The 18793-nt window shown below is 37.3% G+C and overlaps 1 protein-coding gene across 1 annotated transcript in view; it reads left to right on the forward strand.

Moving 5' to 3' along the window:
- Positions 1-18793, forward strand: part of PTPRQ (protein tyrosine phosphatase receptor type Q) — a 271650-nt gene that overhangs the window by 178588 nt on the left and 74269 nt on the right. The window contains exons 28-32 of the mRNA XM_075859391.1: positions 2360-2546; positions 3324-3568; positions 4689-4755; positions 5539-5697; positions 18310-18532. Coding sequence (XP_075715506.1) covers positions 2360-2546; positions 3324-3568; positions 4689-4755; positions 5539-5697; positions 18310-18532 — 881 coding nt within the window. The remainder of the gene's footprint in view (positions 1-2359; positions 2547-3323; positions 3569-4688; positions 4756-5538; positions 5698-18309; positions 18533-18793) is intronic.

Raw genomic sequence — 18793 nt, forward strand, 5'->3', positions numbered from 1 at the left:
ATACTAGAACATGATTTTGTTTGCTGTTATAGACTATCAGCGGATAAACCATCGCTTTTGTTAAAGATTTTCATGCGTGTGGTTGACCTGGAAACCCACACAGTTCTTTCCAATCTCCTTTTGGTCCGTCTCATCAGCAAGCTATTGTTGCTGGATTTTTTTCAATAAACGAGACAAGGTCAACAATCGAAAAAAACAAAAACTACAAAGTCAGCAATAGGAAGGAGTAGCGCCTTTGAAGCATCATAAACACATGGCTTTTGCCAAAAACAAGCATATCAATTATAATAAATATCAGAAATTAGTTAGAGTAATGTTAGTGAGCTAGAATGAAGAAAAAATGTAAGCGCACAAAAGTGAAAATAATGTAAACCAAATAAAAAAAGATAAGATAATTGTAAATTTAATAAACAGTATTTGTATGCAACACATGTAGAATAACTTGACTCACAATAAAGAAGCTATATGGAAAAAGAGGTTATAAATGAGGTTAATAAAAATGATAATAGTCACATTGTTTCTGGCAGCAATAACTGTGACAACACTCAGGGGAGCAATGCACCTTTAAGATCCCATATTCCATGCACAGCACACCATTACATAAGCATTAGCACCTAGCATTCAGGTCAGGAGCTTTAGGGATTTGTTTAGTATTTTACAGGAAGCCATAAATCAGGATTAGAGCTTTGTCTTTACACAAACTGTTTTAATTTAATAACTGAACCACAGCCAATTTATTGTGGATCATTGACTAATTCAAGATGAAGCTCATATTGTGACTAGAGAAAAAATGAAATCGACAATTTTTTATTGTGTTTGTAAACTAAGGATTGACACTACAGGTCCTGGCAGTCAATGGGAATGTCTGTTTAGTGCATCAGAGATAAATGAGAACTGAGTAAGAAATAGGATAAAGCAGTGCATCTGTCAGGGATGAGCAAAATGTTAGCAGCTGCACTCAATATACATTCCCCCAGAGGAAAACTACCGTACAGCTACCTAATCATCAACTATTCTAGAACACATTCAAATTATATCGTAAAAACGTCCGACAGGGTAATAAGCAATATTTCAAAGCAATAGTGTAATTCCACTTGTTTGACATTTTTTTGCAGCTTTTACGTATTTAGGTGATATTACAGTCCTTAAGTCCATTTTACACAGGCAGATGATAGGCCGAACGGTCATTCCTGATCGTTGTCTTGTGTAAAGATAGTAGCGATGATCCGGCAAAAAACGCGCAAACACTTATTTATCGTCTTATCGGATTTTTTATGCGGCCAAAAAAAATTATCGATTTGTCAGAAACACATCTCCCTGTGTAAACAGAGGATGTGCTACTGGTACTACCGACAAGATGCAAACTGTATCGGGACAAACGATCTTATTAACGATCGTTCATCCCCATACTCATCATTTCTCCATGTAAATAGAGCACAGTTCAACATATTATTATTGTCAATCCATTTTCAAATACCCTTCTAGGGGATTCTGATTTAAAGGGGGGGGGGGCATTTCGGGACTCTCATGTATTGTCCAGAACAGAGAGCAGCTATGAAGAGTAGCTCTTGAGGAGCCCGCATGTATGTGCATTATACGGACACCCCCCCCCACTGAGTCATTGGCATCAGTGTTGCCAAACTCACAGTTGACAGCTTAATGCTGGCAGTTTCTGCATTGGAACACTACCGACTTGGATTGTCCATATTGGACAACAAGAAAAATATTATATCTTAGAAAAATATTTTTCTAATATAATGTTCTTACCGGGTGCCGATGATAGCTGCAATTTTTATCATAAATGTGCCCTAGATCAACTTTGAAATATATTTCTATAGTGGTCAGAGCTCTGTTTTCTACACAAAAAATAGATTTAAATAAGTGGCGGCATGCAGGGAAGGTGGGGACTGGGACCCCCGTTTTGTGGAATCGAAGCCTTGACGTCTATAAAAATACTTCAGAAAATGTACCAGAGTTTATCAGGTACATTTCAAGTGAAGCCTTCCCCCTACAAATGGGAGCAATCCATTCATAGCTTGCAGCAATGAAGGAGACCGCTCAGGGCCTCTCATTTATAACAGAATGACCGTTTTGCAATTTTTATACAGTGATGGGAGAACTCACCTTTATTTTTATCCCCCATTTGGATGAAGTTACAACAAACTGTGTACAGTACCGATTAAAGACAGTAAGAATCCATTGTCATCTACATTCATATGCGACAATGTAAAACAAGTGTAGTGTAGCCATAACCTTATTCTAATTTTGCTCCAATAGATATACATCTGCAAACATAATTCCATCTAACAATTTAAAAAAAGTAAGTGAACCTTCATTTTCTTTTGTGTTTCTTTTATAGGTCAATGGTGCAGACAATACAAAAGAGTTTATAAGGTGGAGTAATGAAAGTAGGAATATTGAAGTCACAGGCCTGAAGCCATTCACCAACTACTCCATAATAGTCACGGCCTTCACTGGAGATCTAGATTCAGCTATAACAGACGGGAAAGCAAGCAATCCAGTAACTGCTACAACTCTTGAGTCAGGTCTGTGGCTTTTATGTAACGCGTTTTGTTAGATAATGGTGACTACACACAATTTATAACACCTTCTCTTTCTTGCTGTCCCCTTCTTGTATGTGAATGATATTCTTCAGAATGTACTGCTTTATATATATGATTGTGTATAGTTTGGCATCACAAAACGTTGCTTCGTATTATAAACAATAACTTTTTTCACTTACCATAAGAAGCAGGACACTCAAAATATTTATACTAAGCCTACATATTTTTAAGTTAGGCTTAAAGGGTTTGACTGGTTTGGACTATTCCCTTTCGTTAAAATTGTCCCCGATGATAAGCTGGGACTCCAGCGATTAGTTAGAATCTGTTGGTAAAACTGGCAGCGCCGCCACATTAGAAACAAATTATTACACAGCATTCATGGAAATGAATGGGCTATTTATGTAATTCATGGACATCCTGGGCCCTCCAGAGCAAGAGGTGCTCTTTGTAGCCACTTTTTCCTCTTGCTTATAAATGAGGGTCCTAAATGGCAGACCCCTCCACCCCTATATTAACACAGAATTCCCTAATAGAGTATTTGAAGGTAGTTTTATAAACCAGACAATCCCTTTAATATGCAAATCTATACTGCTCTATATATATTGTAATTAAACTTAGAATTTGAGACTAAAGGGTACATAAGACCGTCCCTCAGGTTTAACAAGTTATAAAGTATATATGTGTTGTAGAGTCAAGTTGTAAATGTTTAAAATGAAAAAACATTTTTGTAAGACAATGTGCTATAATATTTTCTTTTAGTGCCAACTGATCCACCTAAAAACATAACAATTCAGAAGATTCCAAATGAAGTGACCAAAGTTCAGATGACCTTCATACCTCCAGCTGAGCCTAATGGAAAAATCCAAATGTTCCAAGCACTAATATATAAAGAAGATGATCCCACAAAATCTCAAATCTGCAATCTAAGCATTATTAAAAAAAACGAAGAATCTGTAACTGCAATTATAGAGGGACTTAAAGGTGGATATACATATAATATCAGTGTAAGTGAAAGTGATCACTTTACATCTCCACATATAGGTTCATATGTGGAGACAGTTCATACATGTTTTCCTTATTTTCTTTTGTTATATATTTTTTTTATTCCATGAAGGGGTAACTTTTTAACAACTTTATTTTTTACTTATAATGTATTAGCATACTCCTGTATGATAATACATTATGCTGTGTTACTATGACACAGGCTGCTGTTAGGGCAACACATAGTGTGCCAACAAAGCAGGCTTACTCAACAGACTGCCCTGGGGTTCCAGGGCGGAATGCAGAGGGTTCCCCCTGTCTTTGATCGCGTCACGGGGTTTCCCGTGACACAATCAAAGAGGGGAGTCACCTTTGATCATGCTGCGGTCACGAACCACGGCGATCAAAGGGTTAAACAGCTGGGTTCGGAGTATCCTCCAATCCCAGTTGTATTCAGCAGGCTTTTTTAAGTTTAGGAGCTGTTAGTAATCTACTGGAGTGCTCATAAGCCTTTTCTACAGCAACACCAAAAGACGTCGCTGTAGATTCTGAACCTGCACTGCCTGCCAACAAAACAAGACAGTTGGCGGTTGTTAAGATGTTATTGGATTACTATGAAATTGCTGTTATTGTCTCTGTCTGATATAGGGAAAATAGATTGTAAACCCCATGAGGAACAGGGACTGATCTGAGTGAAGGCAATATCTGTACAGTGTTGCGGGATATGTTGCTACTTTATGCCTCTATAAGCAACAGGAAATAAACAACAAATAAACTGTGCCCTGTAACTACCACCTCCATGACTGCCGACCTCAAGACCTCAAGTTTTAATAGTGTATAAGAATATTTTAGCACATCTAGTATTCTGTTACATATATAGCTATATTTCAATTGTGTATTTACTATCCAAAATATTAGCGGAAAACTAAAAAAAAGTAAGTATGTCAGAAAGAAAATAATTTACTCTGTAAGGCCTCATGCACACAACCGTAATTTATTGTCAATTACAGTATTTCAGGTCACATACCTATCTCTTATAGCTCATGACATTTAAAATACATATTTTCACAATTTCATTTTTTTAATTTATCGGACCAAATACCATGTTTTAAAAATAAAAATAAATTATTTTTTGTTTTGTAGATATATGCAGTAAATGGTGCTGGTGCTGGACCAAAAATTCAGATGAGAATTACGACTGATGTAAAAGGTAGGATTAAAAGAGGAGTTTTATATTTTCAAATATAATTCCTATGTACAGAACTATACTTCTCACATCCATATAGCAGTGAGTTAATATAATTAATACAAATCATTGCAACATTCATTTCAAGTTAAATGCTGGCAATGACATTAATATATTTTTTCTTACTTTTTATAAACCCGCACTAAATATAGATTATTCAACCGTAAATTAAAAATAATGACATTTCGTCTTTGGCTTGCCATTTTTCTCCACAAACAGAAAAAAACCCTATACTATCGTGAAATATTTTAGCTTATTATATTTTCTTACCAAAGATAGGCAATGTAGGTTTGCCATCTTTTTCCTGTTCTCACACTGTATCTGTAGCTGTTATTATCTAAGGTCAACATAACCATAAGGTCTCATGTACATGAGTGTTTGCATTTTGGCCCATAGTGTGTTGCGCAAAATGTAACTATATTGTAAACCATAATGTGGGCCACTAGGTTCTGTGTGGGGTTCCGTTTCACGGACCGAGTTTTCCACTAGAAGCATTGAACTCCATGCTTCGAGGGGAGAATTTTGTCCAATATACAGTGTTTGATGGAGTATGCTGTGGTTACATGCTGTGATTTTTTTTATGCGAAATCCGCATGAATTTATATAAAATTATCTTAAACATTGTACTCCCTTATGATGTTATTTTTAACCACTTTGACCAAAGTATCGTTATTAAAATATGTATGTTTAAATCTAAGAATGTTTTCTTCCAAACTTTATTTTTTATTTTTTGTCCCCTTTCTACAGAACCACCTCGTCCTGTAATGAAACCAGTGCCTATTTATGATTCAAGTGGAAGTGTTATGGCTACCTCGACCACAATTACCATTAAAATGCCAGTATGCTACTTCAGTGATGTCAACGGGCCAATTAAAAAAATTCAGATTCTTGTTTCAGAGATAGGAGGTAAGGAAGTATTCTTCAACAAACTCTTAGTTTTCTAAATATATTTCATGCAGACAAAATCTTGACATTGATTATGTTTCTGCCATAAAAAGAAAGTTTGTGCTTGCAAATTTTTCAGTGTTTTTCTTTCTTGCTTTTTGGAAATTTGGCAGATGTTGGATATTTGGAGCTCATAAGCTCCAGATGTCACCAGCTGCTAGCTTACGATGGCAGATGTAAATAATGAAATGCAACAGTGTGAAATATACAGAGTGCCAATACTAAAACTGCTTTGTCAAACATACAAAATGCCAAAATGTGTCTAAAATGTATTCAAATCAATATTTTGTCTGCACGTGCACCTACTTATCTGCCATGCTCATACTGTATGCAGGTGTTTGCTTCGTGTGTTTTTTTGTAGTGTACCAGTGCAGACTTTACAGTGTCTTTGATATCAAAGGAAAGGGCATGTTAAAAAATAGGATCCTATTGTTTAATGGTTGTCTTGCTTATAATTGAATTTTATTACATGCCTATCCTATTAATCAGCTATTTTTGCAGCTCCTCTTTCTACATTGTTTTATCCAAATTGTACATCAATTTCACTGCCATTCAGTGACAGATTCTGGAGTCAGACATTTCAGCGCGGTACATAGACACATGTGCCTATGGATACCCTCATGCTTTCATAGATATGTGACGGAAAGCCTGAATGACTATTTATTGACCAAATTGTAAACATTATAAAAATATTAAAATAAAAAGACTTATTAAAAAGGTTCATATTACAGGATCTCTACGTTGTACAGCTTCCAAAGAACTCAATGGGCATATATTATATTATATATATATATATATATATATATATATATATATATATATATATATATATATATATATATATATATATATATATATATATATATATATATATATATATATATATATATATAGCTATATATATATATCTATATATATATATATATATATATAGATATATGTATATATAGCTATATATATATATCTATATATATATATATATATATATAGATATATGTATATATATATATATATGTATATATATATATATTTATTTATTTATATATATTATATACAAAATCTTTACTTCTCCTAACGGGATATTTTCTAAGATTTCTGACCCTGCTTCTCAAACGTTTAACTATTTCCTTACACAGAGTAATTTTATTCATCTCCACATCCTGATTTTTGGAAAAAGTTTTTGTTTTGAAATGAAGTATTTGTCGACCCACTTGTGTGAACCTAAAACGTTAATGCACCATGTCTTTGCTATTTGCATTGCAGAATATTAGCTGGGATTATACATCCTGTAAGCCAGCAGGAAGCATTTTCTGATATTTCTCACTTTATGTATCACTCTGCTGGGTATAAGACAAACTCCTATATCTTAAATCTGTCACCTTTTTTTTCTCTCGCTATTTTGTCTGATTAAATGCGAACAGCAAGATAAATGCAGATTATAAAGCATATTTTCCAACCTTCTAACCAAAGAACAAGGCTTTGAATGATCAATCATGTATTTCTCTACTCAGGGGCGTAGCTAAAGGCTCATGGGCCCCGATGCAAAAGTCCTTCATGGGCCCCCCCCCCCAGTTCTCTTCATGGCTGACGGCCCACAGCTTTCAGCTCAATCGCTGGGTCTCAGGGGCGTAGTTAAAGAGGCTCTGTCACCAGATTTTGCAACCCCTATCTCCTATTGCAGCAGATCGGCACTGCAATGTAGATAAGAGTAACGTTTTTTTTTTTTGTTTTTTTTTTAAACGAGCATTTTTGGCCAAGTTATGACCATTTTTATATTTATGCAAATGAGGCTTTCTAAAGTACAACTGGGCGTGTTTAAAGTTATGTACAAGTGGGCGTGTATTGTGTATGTACATCTGGGCGTTTTTACTTCTTTTACTAGCTGGGCGTTGTGACTAGAAGTGTATGATGCTGACGAATCGGCATCATCCACTTCTCTTCACAACGCCCAGCTTCTGGCAGTGCACAGACACACAGCGTGTTCTCGAGAGATCACGCTGTGACGTCACTTCCCCAGGTCTTGCATCGTGTCGGACGAGCGAGGACACATCGGCACCAGAGGCTACATTTGATTCTGCAGCAGCATCGGCGTTTGCAGGTAAGTCGATGTAGCTACTTACCTGCAAACGCTGATGCTGCTGCAGAATCAACTGTAGCCTCTGGTGCCGATGTGTCCTCGCTCGTCCGACACGATGCAGGACCTGAGGCAGGAAGTGAGTGACGTCACAGCGTGATCTCTCGAGAACGCGCTGTGTGTCTGTGCACTGCCAGAAGCTGGGCGTTGTGAAGAGAAGTGGATGATGCCGATTCGTCAGCATCATACACTTCTAGTCACAACGCCCAGCTAGTAAAAGAAGTAAAAACGCCCAGATGTACACACACAATACACGCCCACTTGTACATAACTTTAAACACGCGCAGTTGTACTTTAGAAAGCCTCATTTACATAAATATAAAAATGGTCATAACCTGGCCAAAAATGCTCGTTTTAAAAAAAAGAAAAACGTTACTCTTATCTACATTGCAGCGCCGATCTGCTGCAATAGGAGATAGGGGTTGCAAAATCTGGTGACAGAGCCTCTTTAAGGTCTCAGGGGCAATAGCGTCAATATATACAGTGAAGGAAATAAGTATTTGATCCCTTGCTGATTTTGTAAGTTTGCCCACTGTCAAAGACATGAACAGTCTAGAATTTTTAGGCTAGGTTAATTTTACCAGTAAGAGATAGATTATATAAAAAAAAAAAAAAAGAAAATTACATAGTCAAAATTATATATATTTATTTGCATTGTGCACAGAGAAATAAGTATTTGATCCCCTACCAACCATTAAGAGTTCAGCCTCCTCCAGACCAGTTACACGCTCCAAATCAACTTGGTGCCTGCATTAAAGACAGCTGTCTTACATGGTCACCTGTACAAAAGACTCCTGTCCACAGACTCAATTAATCAGTCTGACTCTAACCTCTACAACATGGGCAAGACCAAAGAGCTTTCTAAGGATGTCAGGGACAAGATCATAGACCCGCACAAGGCTGGAATGGGCTACAAAACAATAAGTAAGACGCTGGGTGAGAAGGAGACAACTGTTGGTGCAATAGTCAGAAAATGGAAGACATACAAAATGACTGTCAATCGACATCGATCTGGGGCTCCATGCAAAATCTCACCTCGTCGGGTATCCTTGATCCTGAGGAAGGTGAGAGCTCAGCCGAAAACTACACGGGGGGAACTTGTTAATGATCTCAAGGCAGCTGGGACCACAGTCACCAAGAAAACCATTGGTAACACATTATGCCGTAATGGATTAAAATCCTGCAGTGCCCGCAAGGTCCCCCTGCTCAAGAAGGCACATGTACAGGCCCATCTGAAGTTTGCAAATGAACATCTGGATGATTCTGAGAGTGATTGGGAGAAGGTGCTGTGGTCAGATGAGACTAAAATTGAGCTCTTTGGCATTAACTCAACTCGCCGTGTTTGGAGGAAGAGAAATGCTGCCTATGACCCAAAGAACACCATCACCACTGTCAAGCATGGAGGTGGAAACATTATGTTTTGGGGGTGTTTCTCTGCTAAGGGCACAGGACTACTTCACCGCATCAATGGGAGAATGGATGGAGCCATGTACCGTCAAATCCTGAGTGACAACCTCCTTCCCTCCACCAGGACATTAAAAATGGCTCGTGGCTGGGTCTTTCAGCACGACAATGACCCGAAACATACAGACAAGGCAACAAAGGTGTGGCTCAAAAAGAATCACATTAAGGTCATGGAGTGGCCTAGCCAGTCTCCAGACCTTAATCCCATCGAAAACTTATGGAGGGAGCTGAAGATCCGAGTTGCCAAGCGACAGCCTCGAAATCTTAATGATTTACAGATGATCTGCAAAGAGGAGTGGGCCAAAATTCCATCTAACATGTGTGCAAACCTCATCATCAACTACAAAAAACGTCTGATTGCTGTGCTTGCCAACAAGGGTTTTGCCACCAAGTATTAAGTCTTGTTTGCCAAAGGGATCAAATACTTATTTCTCTGTGCACAATGCAAATAAATATATATAATTTTGACAATGTGATTTTCTTTTTTTTTTTTTTTTATAATCTATCTCTCACTGGTAAAATTAACCTAGCCTAAAAATTCTAGACTGTTCATGTCTTTGACAGTGGGCAAACTTACAAAATCAGCAAGGGATCAAATACTTATTTCCTTCACTGTATATTCCCCCCATAAAAAATTTATGTGTGTGTGTGTATATATATATATATATATATATATATATACACAAATATATAATTCTATATCGGAGACAGCATATCTGTAGCACTATGACCCTGTAGCTATCGATAAGATTAGATACAGTGGCTCAGCAGACAGTATCACACATGATAGGATTAGATACACAGCTCAGCAGACAGTATCACACATGATAGGATTAGATACAGCAGCTCAGCAGACAGTATCACACATGATAGGATTAGATACACAGCTCAGCAGACAGTATCACACATGATAGGATTAGATATAGCAGCTCAGCAGACAGTATCACACATGATAGGATTAGATACACAGCTCAGCAGACAGTATCACACATGATAGGATTAGGTACATCAGCTCAGCAGACAGTATTACACATGATATGATTAGATACAGTGGCTCAGCAGACAGTATCACACATTATAGGATTAGATACAGTGGCCCAGCAGATAGTATCACACATGATAGGATTAGATACAGCAGCTCAGCAGACAGTATCACACATGATAGGATTAGATACACAGCTCAGCAGACAGTATCACACATGATAGGATTAGATATAGCAGCTCAGCAGACAGTATCACACATGATAGGATTAGATACACAGCTCAGCAGACAGTATCACACATGATAGGATTAGGTACATCAGCTCAGCAGACAGTATTACACATGATAGGATTAGATACAGTGGCCCAGCAGATAGTATCACACATGATAGGATTAGATACAGCAGCTCAGCAGACAGTATCACACATGATAGGATTAGATACACAGCTCAGCAGACAGTATCACACATGATAGGATTAGATACAGCAGCTCAGCAGACAGTATCACACATGATAGGATTAGATACACAGCTCAGCAGACAGTATCACACATGATAGGATTAGATATAGCAGCTCAGCAGACAGTATCACACATGATAGGATTAGATACACAGCTCAGCAGACAGTATCACACATGATAGGATTAGGTACAGTGGCTCAGCAGACAGTATCACACATTATAGGATTAGATACAGTGGCCCAGCAGACAGTATCACACATTATAGGATTAGATACAGTGGCCCAGCAGATAGTATCACACATGATAGGATTAGATACAGCAGCTCACCAGACAGTATCACACATGATAGGATTAGATACACAGCTCAGCAGACAGTATCACACATGATAGGATTAGATACAGCAGCTCAGCAGACAGTATCACACATGATAGGATTAGATACACAGCTCAGCAGACAGTATCACACATGATAGGATTAGATATAGCAGCTCAGCAGACAGTATCACACATGATAGGATTAGATACACAGCTCAGCAGACAGTATCACACATGATAGGATTAGGTACATCAGCTCAGCAGACAGTATTACACATGATAGGATTAGATACAGTGGCTCAGCAGACAGTATCACACATTATAGGATTAGATACAGTGGCCCAGCAGATAGTATCACACATGATAGGATTAGATACAGCAGCTCAGCAGACAGTATCACACATGATAGGATTAGATACACAGCTCAGCAGACAGTATCACACATGATAGGATTAGATATAGCAGCTCAGCAGACAGTATCACACATGATAGGATTAGATACACAGCTCAGCAGACAGTATCACACATGATAGGATTAGGTACAGTGGCTCAGCAGACAGTATCACACATTATAGGATTAGATACAGTGGTCCAGCAGATAGTATCACACATGATAGGATTAGATACAGCAGCTCAGCAGACAGTATCACACATGATAGGGTTAGATACAGCAGCTCAGCAGACACTATCACACATGATAGGATTAGATACACAGCTCAGCAGACACTATCACACATGATAGGATTAGATACACAGCTCAGCAGACAGTATCACACATGATAGGATTAGATACACAGCTCAGCAGACAGTATCACACATGATAGGATTAGATACAGCAGCTCAGCAGACAGTATCACACATGATAGGATTAGATATCAGTTGTTGGACTACATCGGATTCGAGGACTACTTCGATGACGGTAGTTTTTTACTCTGAATAAAATGGTTAACAAGGGTTTCAATAAAATAATTTTTCTGTCTTTGTATTTTTTTAAACTTTATTACTACCGCCATAGTAATGGCCGCTGGTTGATTGACAACCTCCATTACTAAGGCGGGGCTTAATGTTAGCCGGTGAAAAGGTCAACACTAACCCCCATTATTACCCCGGTATCCTTCGTCACCTGGCTTCAGGGCCCAGTCTCAATTGCGACCGCTGCGACCTCAATAGCTATGCCACTGCCCAAATCGTAATATCACAAGAAGAAGAAAACACAGGTATGATGAGCGCTACAGGAGGAAGCCAGTAGTTTGTGGATTCATTTAAATAATTACTTTATTGTTAAATACTAAGGCCTAGTTTACACAGAGTTTTTTGCAGGCAGAAAAATCTGCCTCAAAATTCCTACGGGACTTCTTGCCGGCTGAATACTTGCCGTATTTTTTAACCGCAGGCAAAAACCGCAGCGGAAAACACTTTTTCTGACTCCCATTGAGGTCAATGGGAGGTCAGAGACTATGACGCCTGAAGAAAGGACACAACGCTTTTTTTCCACTCGCGGGGGAAAAAAAACACCTCTGCCCCCCATTGAAATCAATGGGAGGCGATTTTGGACGTTTTTTGGCCCAATTTCCAAGGCGATTTCCACATCAAAAACAGCGCCAAAAGACTGTGTGAACTCCCCCCTAAGCATTACGGCACCGAACCGTAATCATGTAATTGATAAAGGCGCCACTTGGTAGTTATTAATCAAGTAATCATTTAAAGAACTACTGGCTTCATTCTGCAGCACTCATCATAACTATGTTTTGTTGCTACTTGTGATATTAGGATGTACCATGTTCACAGTGCGGTCAAATTGCGTTTTTTGCAACGGTTTTCATACAATCGCAGCACATGATGTTATTTGACAGCACTGTGTCAATTAAGTCTAATGTTTTTATGCGTCTTATACTACTTTTAAGCAATCTTGGAATTTGTGATATGAATGGTGTGGTTTGCTGCAAGTTTCATAATCGCGGCAAAACCGCACGTTTTTTGCCGCGATTACGAAAATCGTGGCAAAACCCATGGTGAATTAAAAAACTTAACAAACCCTACAGGAGTTGGGGTCAGGAGAGACAAGTAAAGAAGAGACAATGGGGGATGCAGCGAGAGAGGGGGTTAAGGAAGCGCTCACCAGGATATGATAGGTGGACGTACCATCTCTTCTGCCGACTCTGCTGCTATACTGTGGTAGAAGGACCTGATTGGTTGGCGTGGTTTCTGTTCCTCAAAGGCGAATCAGGTCACGTGGGCATGACGTCATTAAAGGTCCTTTAGCAAACCGCATCTGTCCAGCTTTAATGCTGCTTATGCAGCGTTTTTACATGAGTAACCTCACGAAAATGTGGTGGGGGGACCGTGGGCCCCCCAGGCTTCGGGGGCCCGGTCGCAATTGGGACCGCTGCGACCCCTATAGCTATGCCACTGTCTCTACTTTTTGCACACTGTTTTAGTTTTGAGCTATCAGGACAAAGAAGGGAATAAGCCTGGGCACATTTCCTGCCTCAGATAGGCGCTGCAGCTGGCGTATTCTTTGGGTTTTCTATAATAGTGTGGTATATGTGATTCAGTATAAACACATTTCTATGTGGATGCTGGTAATTTTCTGCTTAAATAATTTTAGAATTGCTATTAAGGTTCCACTGATAAACTAGTATTTCTTATCATGATTACTATCAAGTTTGCAGGCCCATTGAATGTTAGGAACCTTGACCTTTCTAGTGCCAAGGTGTTTGAAACACTATTTGTTTTAATCCAAGTCTTGAGGGATTGGATTAGTTTTCTATTCGGTTCCGCAATCTTGTTTTATTTCCTAACCAATTTGGTCTGTCTGTTCTTGAACCCGACTGACCTTGTGTCACTGGACACTGCTGTATTGCCATTATATTAAATAGGTGCTATTGTTTTAATATTTAAATAAAGCCCTTTAATTATTAAATTAAATTAAAAAAACTTCTCAAAATAATTCTTATTTATATTTTACATTTTCTTCCAGTCTTTTGGATGCAATGAGAATAATGGATTACTTTATTCTAAATGCTAAGGATATAGCCAGGGACATGTATTTTTATTGGAATTGTTTCTTCTATTTGTACATAATTATTTTTTTTTCTATTGTACAATGTTTTCCAGTTTTCTGAATCCAATGACATACCTTCCAACTGAAACTGGTAACAAAGTGAGCAGGGCTTAGGCAAATTTGCATAAAATTTAATGTTGCTGGGACGTTTTGTAAATGTGCTTAGGCGAATCAAGGCGGAGCTTAACCGCTTCCTGGCATTTGACATACTGTTACAGCATAGCCGGGAGGAGGAAGTATGGAGTGGGCTGAGCCTGCTCCATACACAGTGGGTGTCTGCTGTGTGTTACAGCCGACACCTCACTCCAATGGCCGTGATCGAAAATAACTCTGATCCCGGCAGTCGAACTATTTAGATGCTGTGGTCAATAACGATAGCGATATCTAAGCAGTTAAAAAGTGGGGCATCGCTACCTTCGTCAGCCCAACGCCTCTCCCCCGCAACAATATACACAATAAAATGTATTTTATATATATATATATATATATATATATATATATATATACTTATATATATATATATATATATATATATATGTACATACACATATATATATATATATATATATATATATATATTAAAAGTTAAAGAAGACCCCTTATCCCCCTAAAGTAATGTAAAAAAATTAAAAAATTAATTGTATTAGTAAAAAAAAGTCAGAACTATTACAATATAACATTATTGACCATATTTAATCCCCACAGTGAGCACCGTAAAAAATAAAAATAAAAAGCCATTTGCAGTTTTTTTGTCACCTCACCTCTCACAAAAAATAAAATAAAAATGATAAAAAATGTGCATTTACGCCAAAATGGTACCAATAAAAAAAACAAGCCATCACACCACTCAAACGAGGGAAAAATAGAAAAAACTTATGGCTCTCAAAATATGGTGACACAAAACTATTTAACAATAAAAAAATTTCTTTGTAAAAAAAGTAAAACCCCGAAAAAAACTAAAAATTTGGTATCGCCGTAGTCTTATTGACCCACAGAATAAATTTTAATTGTCACTTTTGCCACACGGTGAATGCTGTAAAAATGAAACCCAGAGAACCAAAGTGTAATCACAGTTTTTTTTCCCATTCCACCCTACATAGTTTCCCAGTACATTATATGGTACAATAAATGATGCCGTGAAAAACTGCAACTCGTTCCACAATCAACAAGCCTTCATTCAGCTATATTGAGGGAAAAATAAAAAAAGTTATGGCTTTTTTTGGGAAAGCGGGAGGAAAAAATTAAAATGAAAAAATGAAAAATGGCTGCTGGATAAAAAGTGTCCCACAAATGGGGATGCAAATGATGGGAGTTATGGCAATGAGAACAAGGAATGTTTTCATTCTGGTTCCTAAGGCTATATCCAGGGACATGTACATTTATATGTCCCATTCATCATGTACCATTCACAATACTTGTGTCTTGTTTTGTGGCAGAGAGGACTTTGGGCCCACTCAGGCAGCTGCTAAACCTGTACCCACTTTTCCTACACCCCTAGTTGCAGGACTGTGGGAAATTTCAGAATGTGTTATCAGGCACATTAGCAAAATACATACGCTGCTTTCATTTTACTGATCGGCCACATAGTAAAGGTTGCTTTTACTTTAAGGGAAGTTGTTATAGAGCATCCAATATAGCATTCATTTAATCAGTATATGTAGACATATCGTGTACCAGTGCTTGTGCAAGTATATGCCAGAAACCCCTAGCAATTAAGAAACGGGCATAAAACTGCTAATCTCTATAAACTTAAACTTAACCTTTGCACCACTACTGAGGTGTACAGGTCATGGCTTTGAGACAAACTGTAATTGAGAACCTAAGTCTCTGGAGATTTTTCCAAAATAACTATAAACTGGAGAAACAAAGGAGATGGCTCAAACCCTTGTGGCTAATATGCAATTTCTGAGCAAAATTCAGCTTCTCCTTTATTTTTTCTTAAAATGGCATTGTCACAAAAAGTTTACATTTCTTTATCTTTTATATAACCTTACCTAATTTAAATATGTTGTCAGTGGCATTTCATTGTGCTGCACGCTCCCAATGGAGACTATAAGGATTTCCTACCATAAGTCAATTTAATCACACATTTTATATGGCCAAAATAATTTGATGTCCTTTGCATTACGTTCTACCTAGTGCAGTTTATTTATTAGAATGTTTTCATGGGGTCAATTCCCTTTGTTGAGGGCCCAACACATTGGGTACTATATTTAAATGCCTATTATACAGACTGTCAGAATATGTTAGCCTGCATTTCTTAGTTAAAGTGAAGCCCCACTTTCAATTAACATTGGCTATATAGTCAGCAATGTAAAATTTACCAATTTTGTAATATATCTTCATTACAGATTTTTGTTTCCAATTATTTTTCATTTGTTTTTATGGAAACCATTTTCTGTTGGTAGTTGCTGTTGATTGATCTTATAATATGTTGTGTGTGTTTATTTTGTACTTAGAGTGTTCACGGCTGTAGTGTTGTGAATGGACTATGAGTATGATCATGAAAACCTTAAGCTGGCTATACATTAGTGATTTCAGACGGCTGTTCATAGTTGGACTGTGAAGGTTGGCGTGTTGGACAACAACATCATAAGTTAAAAAGACAAATCGCTGATCAATATATGCCTTGATCTGTGACCAGGGTTGGCAGAAAATGGTCCACATTAGCCTTTTGAGACCTTTAAAATCTCTAATGTATGGCTAGCTTAAGAAAACAGTATCCGGCACAGCAATTGGAGTGAAGATTTTTTTTATTAATTATTGTTATTTATCTTAATGCCAGTGGCAGAGTGCAAGGTTTCAGTCTAAATTACCTTCTTCAGGCACTGAGCCGTGCAGGGGACTGTTGTATGAGCGCTAGGCTTAGAAAAAGTGGCTAATTTGGACCGAAAACGTTGCACTCTGCCACTGGCAATAAGATAAATAACAATAATTAATAAAAAAAAATCTTCACTCCAATTGGTGTGCCAAATACTGTTTTCTTATTCAGAATCGGATTGGGCCCCTATCCGTGCACCCCCCGAGCTGGTGTTATTTGAACTTCTACATGTATGGCTAGCTTATTAGAAGACTTTAGTTTCCCACACAAATAGGTTCATGAACAAGGGAATACTTCAACTTAAAAAATTATATTAAAGACATATTACATTACAGAGAGGATAGATTTAATTTTTTTCTGTCTATAAAGCCAACATTATTCAAAAGTAGAATTTTCACATTAAATGTCTGAGTAGAAGCAATAAAGGAATTTCCCAGGAATAATTACCTAGCCTTAGGATACGCCATCAATGTGTGATCGGTTGGTATCCAATCTCCAGGAACCTTACCCATCAGCTGACAAAGAGGAAGTGAATGGGACTGAGCTACAGTCCCAGACACAACCGCATGTACGGATGCTATGCTGTGTCTGAAAAAATGTAGAATGGTCTACAGCACTCCAACAACAACCATAGTCACTTTGTTTTTGATGGAATCCCCACTGTTCACATGTTGATGGCCTATGCTAAATCCAACAATGAGAGAAATAAAGTATATCTTTAATATTTATTGATATTATCTTCTTTGTCTTATCTCCACACTCAGTGTTTCCTAGTTCCGTTCTCACACTTCTCCAATTACTTGACCAAATGCGTGACCATGAACTAGGGAGCTCTAATATAAAAGTAATACTAATAATGATCATAATAACAACTTATATACATATATATATATATATGTATATATATATATATATATATATGTGTGTGTATATATATATATATATATGTGTGTATATATATATATATATATATATATATATATATATATATATATATATAATCAGTATTTAAAGTATATATAGTCATGAAACCCTTACATAAAATTAATAGACAAATTGGATCTTTCCTCATTCCATGTTTAGGACAAGATTTACAAATAACATTCTATATTTTATAACAGTTTTTTCATTTGGCATTAGGCCCATAAAAAAGCACAAGGACCACCAAAGTGGTTTTCTCACTTTGGAGAGAAAGCCCTAAAGTGTTTTAGCACGTGTCGAATATGTCCCAGTGTAAGTAACCTAGTTCTGTAAGATATTTTACATTATTCTCTTGGTACATTGTGCTATTTATTTAATGAATTCATCTCACATTCCTTTGCTATGCATTACAGCTCAACATGATGGGAATATCACCAAGTGGCACGAAGCTTATTTCCAAAAAGCAAGACCATATTTTACAAATGAAGGTTTTCCAAATCCATCATGTCCAGATGGAACAAACCGTTTCTTCAGCAAACAGGAAGTATATGTCATCGGAGCTGACAATACCTGTATGCTACAAGACAATAAAGAAAAATTCTGCAATGGACCTCTGAAGTCAAGAAAACAGTACTTGTATGTTTATCAGATTTTTGTGACAGTTAAAAGATTATTCTTAGTTTTCAATATTAGAGCTGATTTTTAAATAGCTACGTAATATATGTTTGATGTGTATGGCATTATATGAGATTCAAGGATTGTTACTTCAAGTAAATCTGGTTTGCAATACCACACACAGCCCATGGACAAAAGTGGCACTGTTTCTGAAAGAAATGCATTTTTTTTTTATCCCACACAATCCCTTTTAATATTGTTGTACATATTTGTGCATTAAAT

This window comes from Rhinoderma darwinii, chromosome 3 (assembly GCF_050947455.1).
Source record: "Rhinoderma darwinii isolate aRhiDar2 chromosome 3, aRhiDar2.hap1, whole genome shotgun sequence".
NCBI lineage: Eukaryota > Metazoa > Chordata > Amphibia > Anura > Rhinodermatidae > Rhinoderma > Rhinoderma darwinii.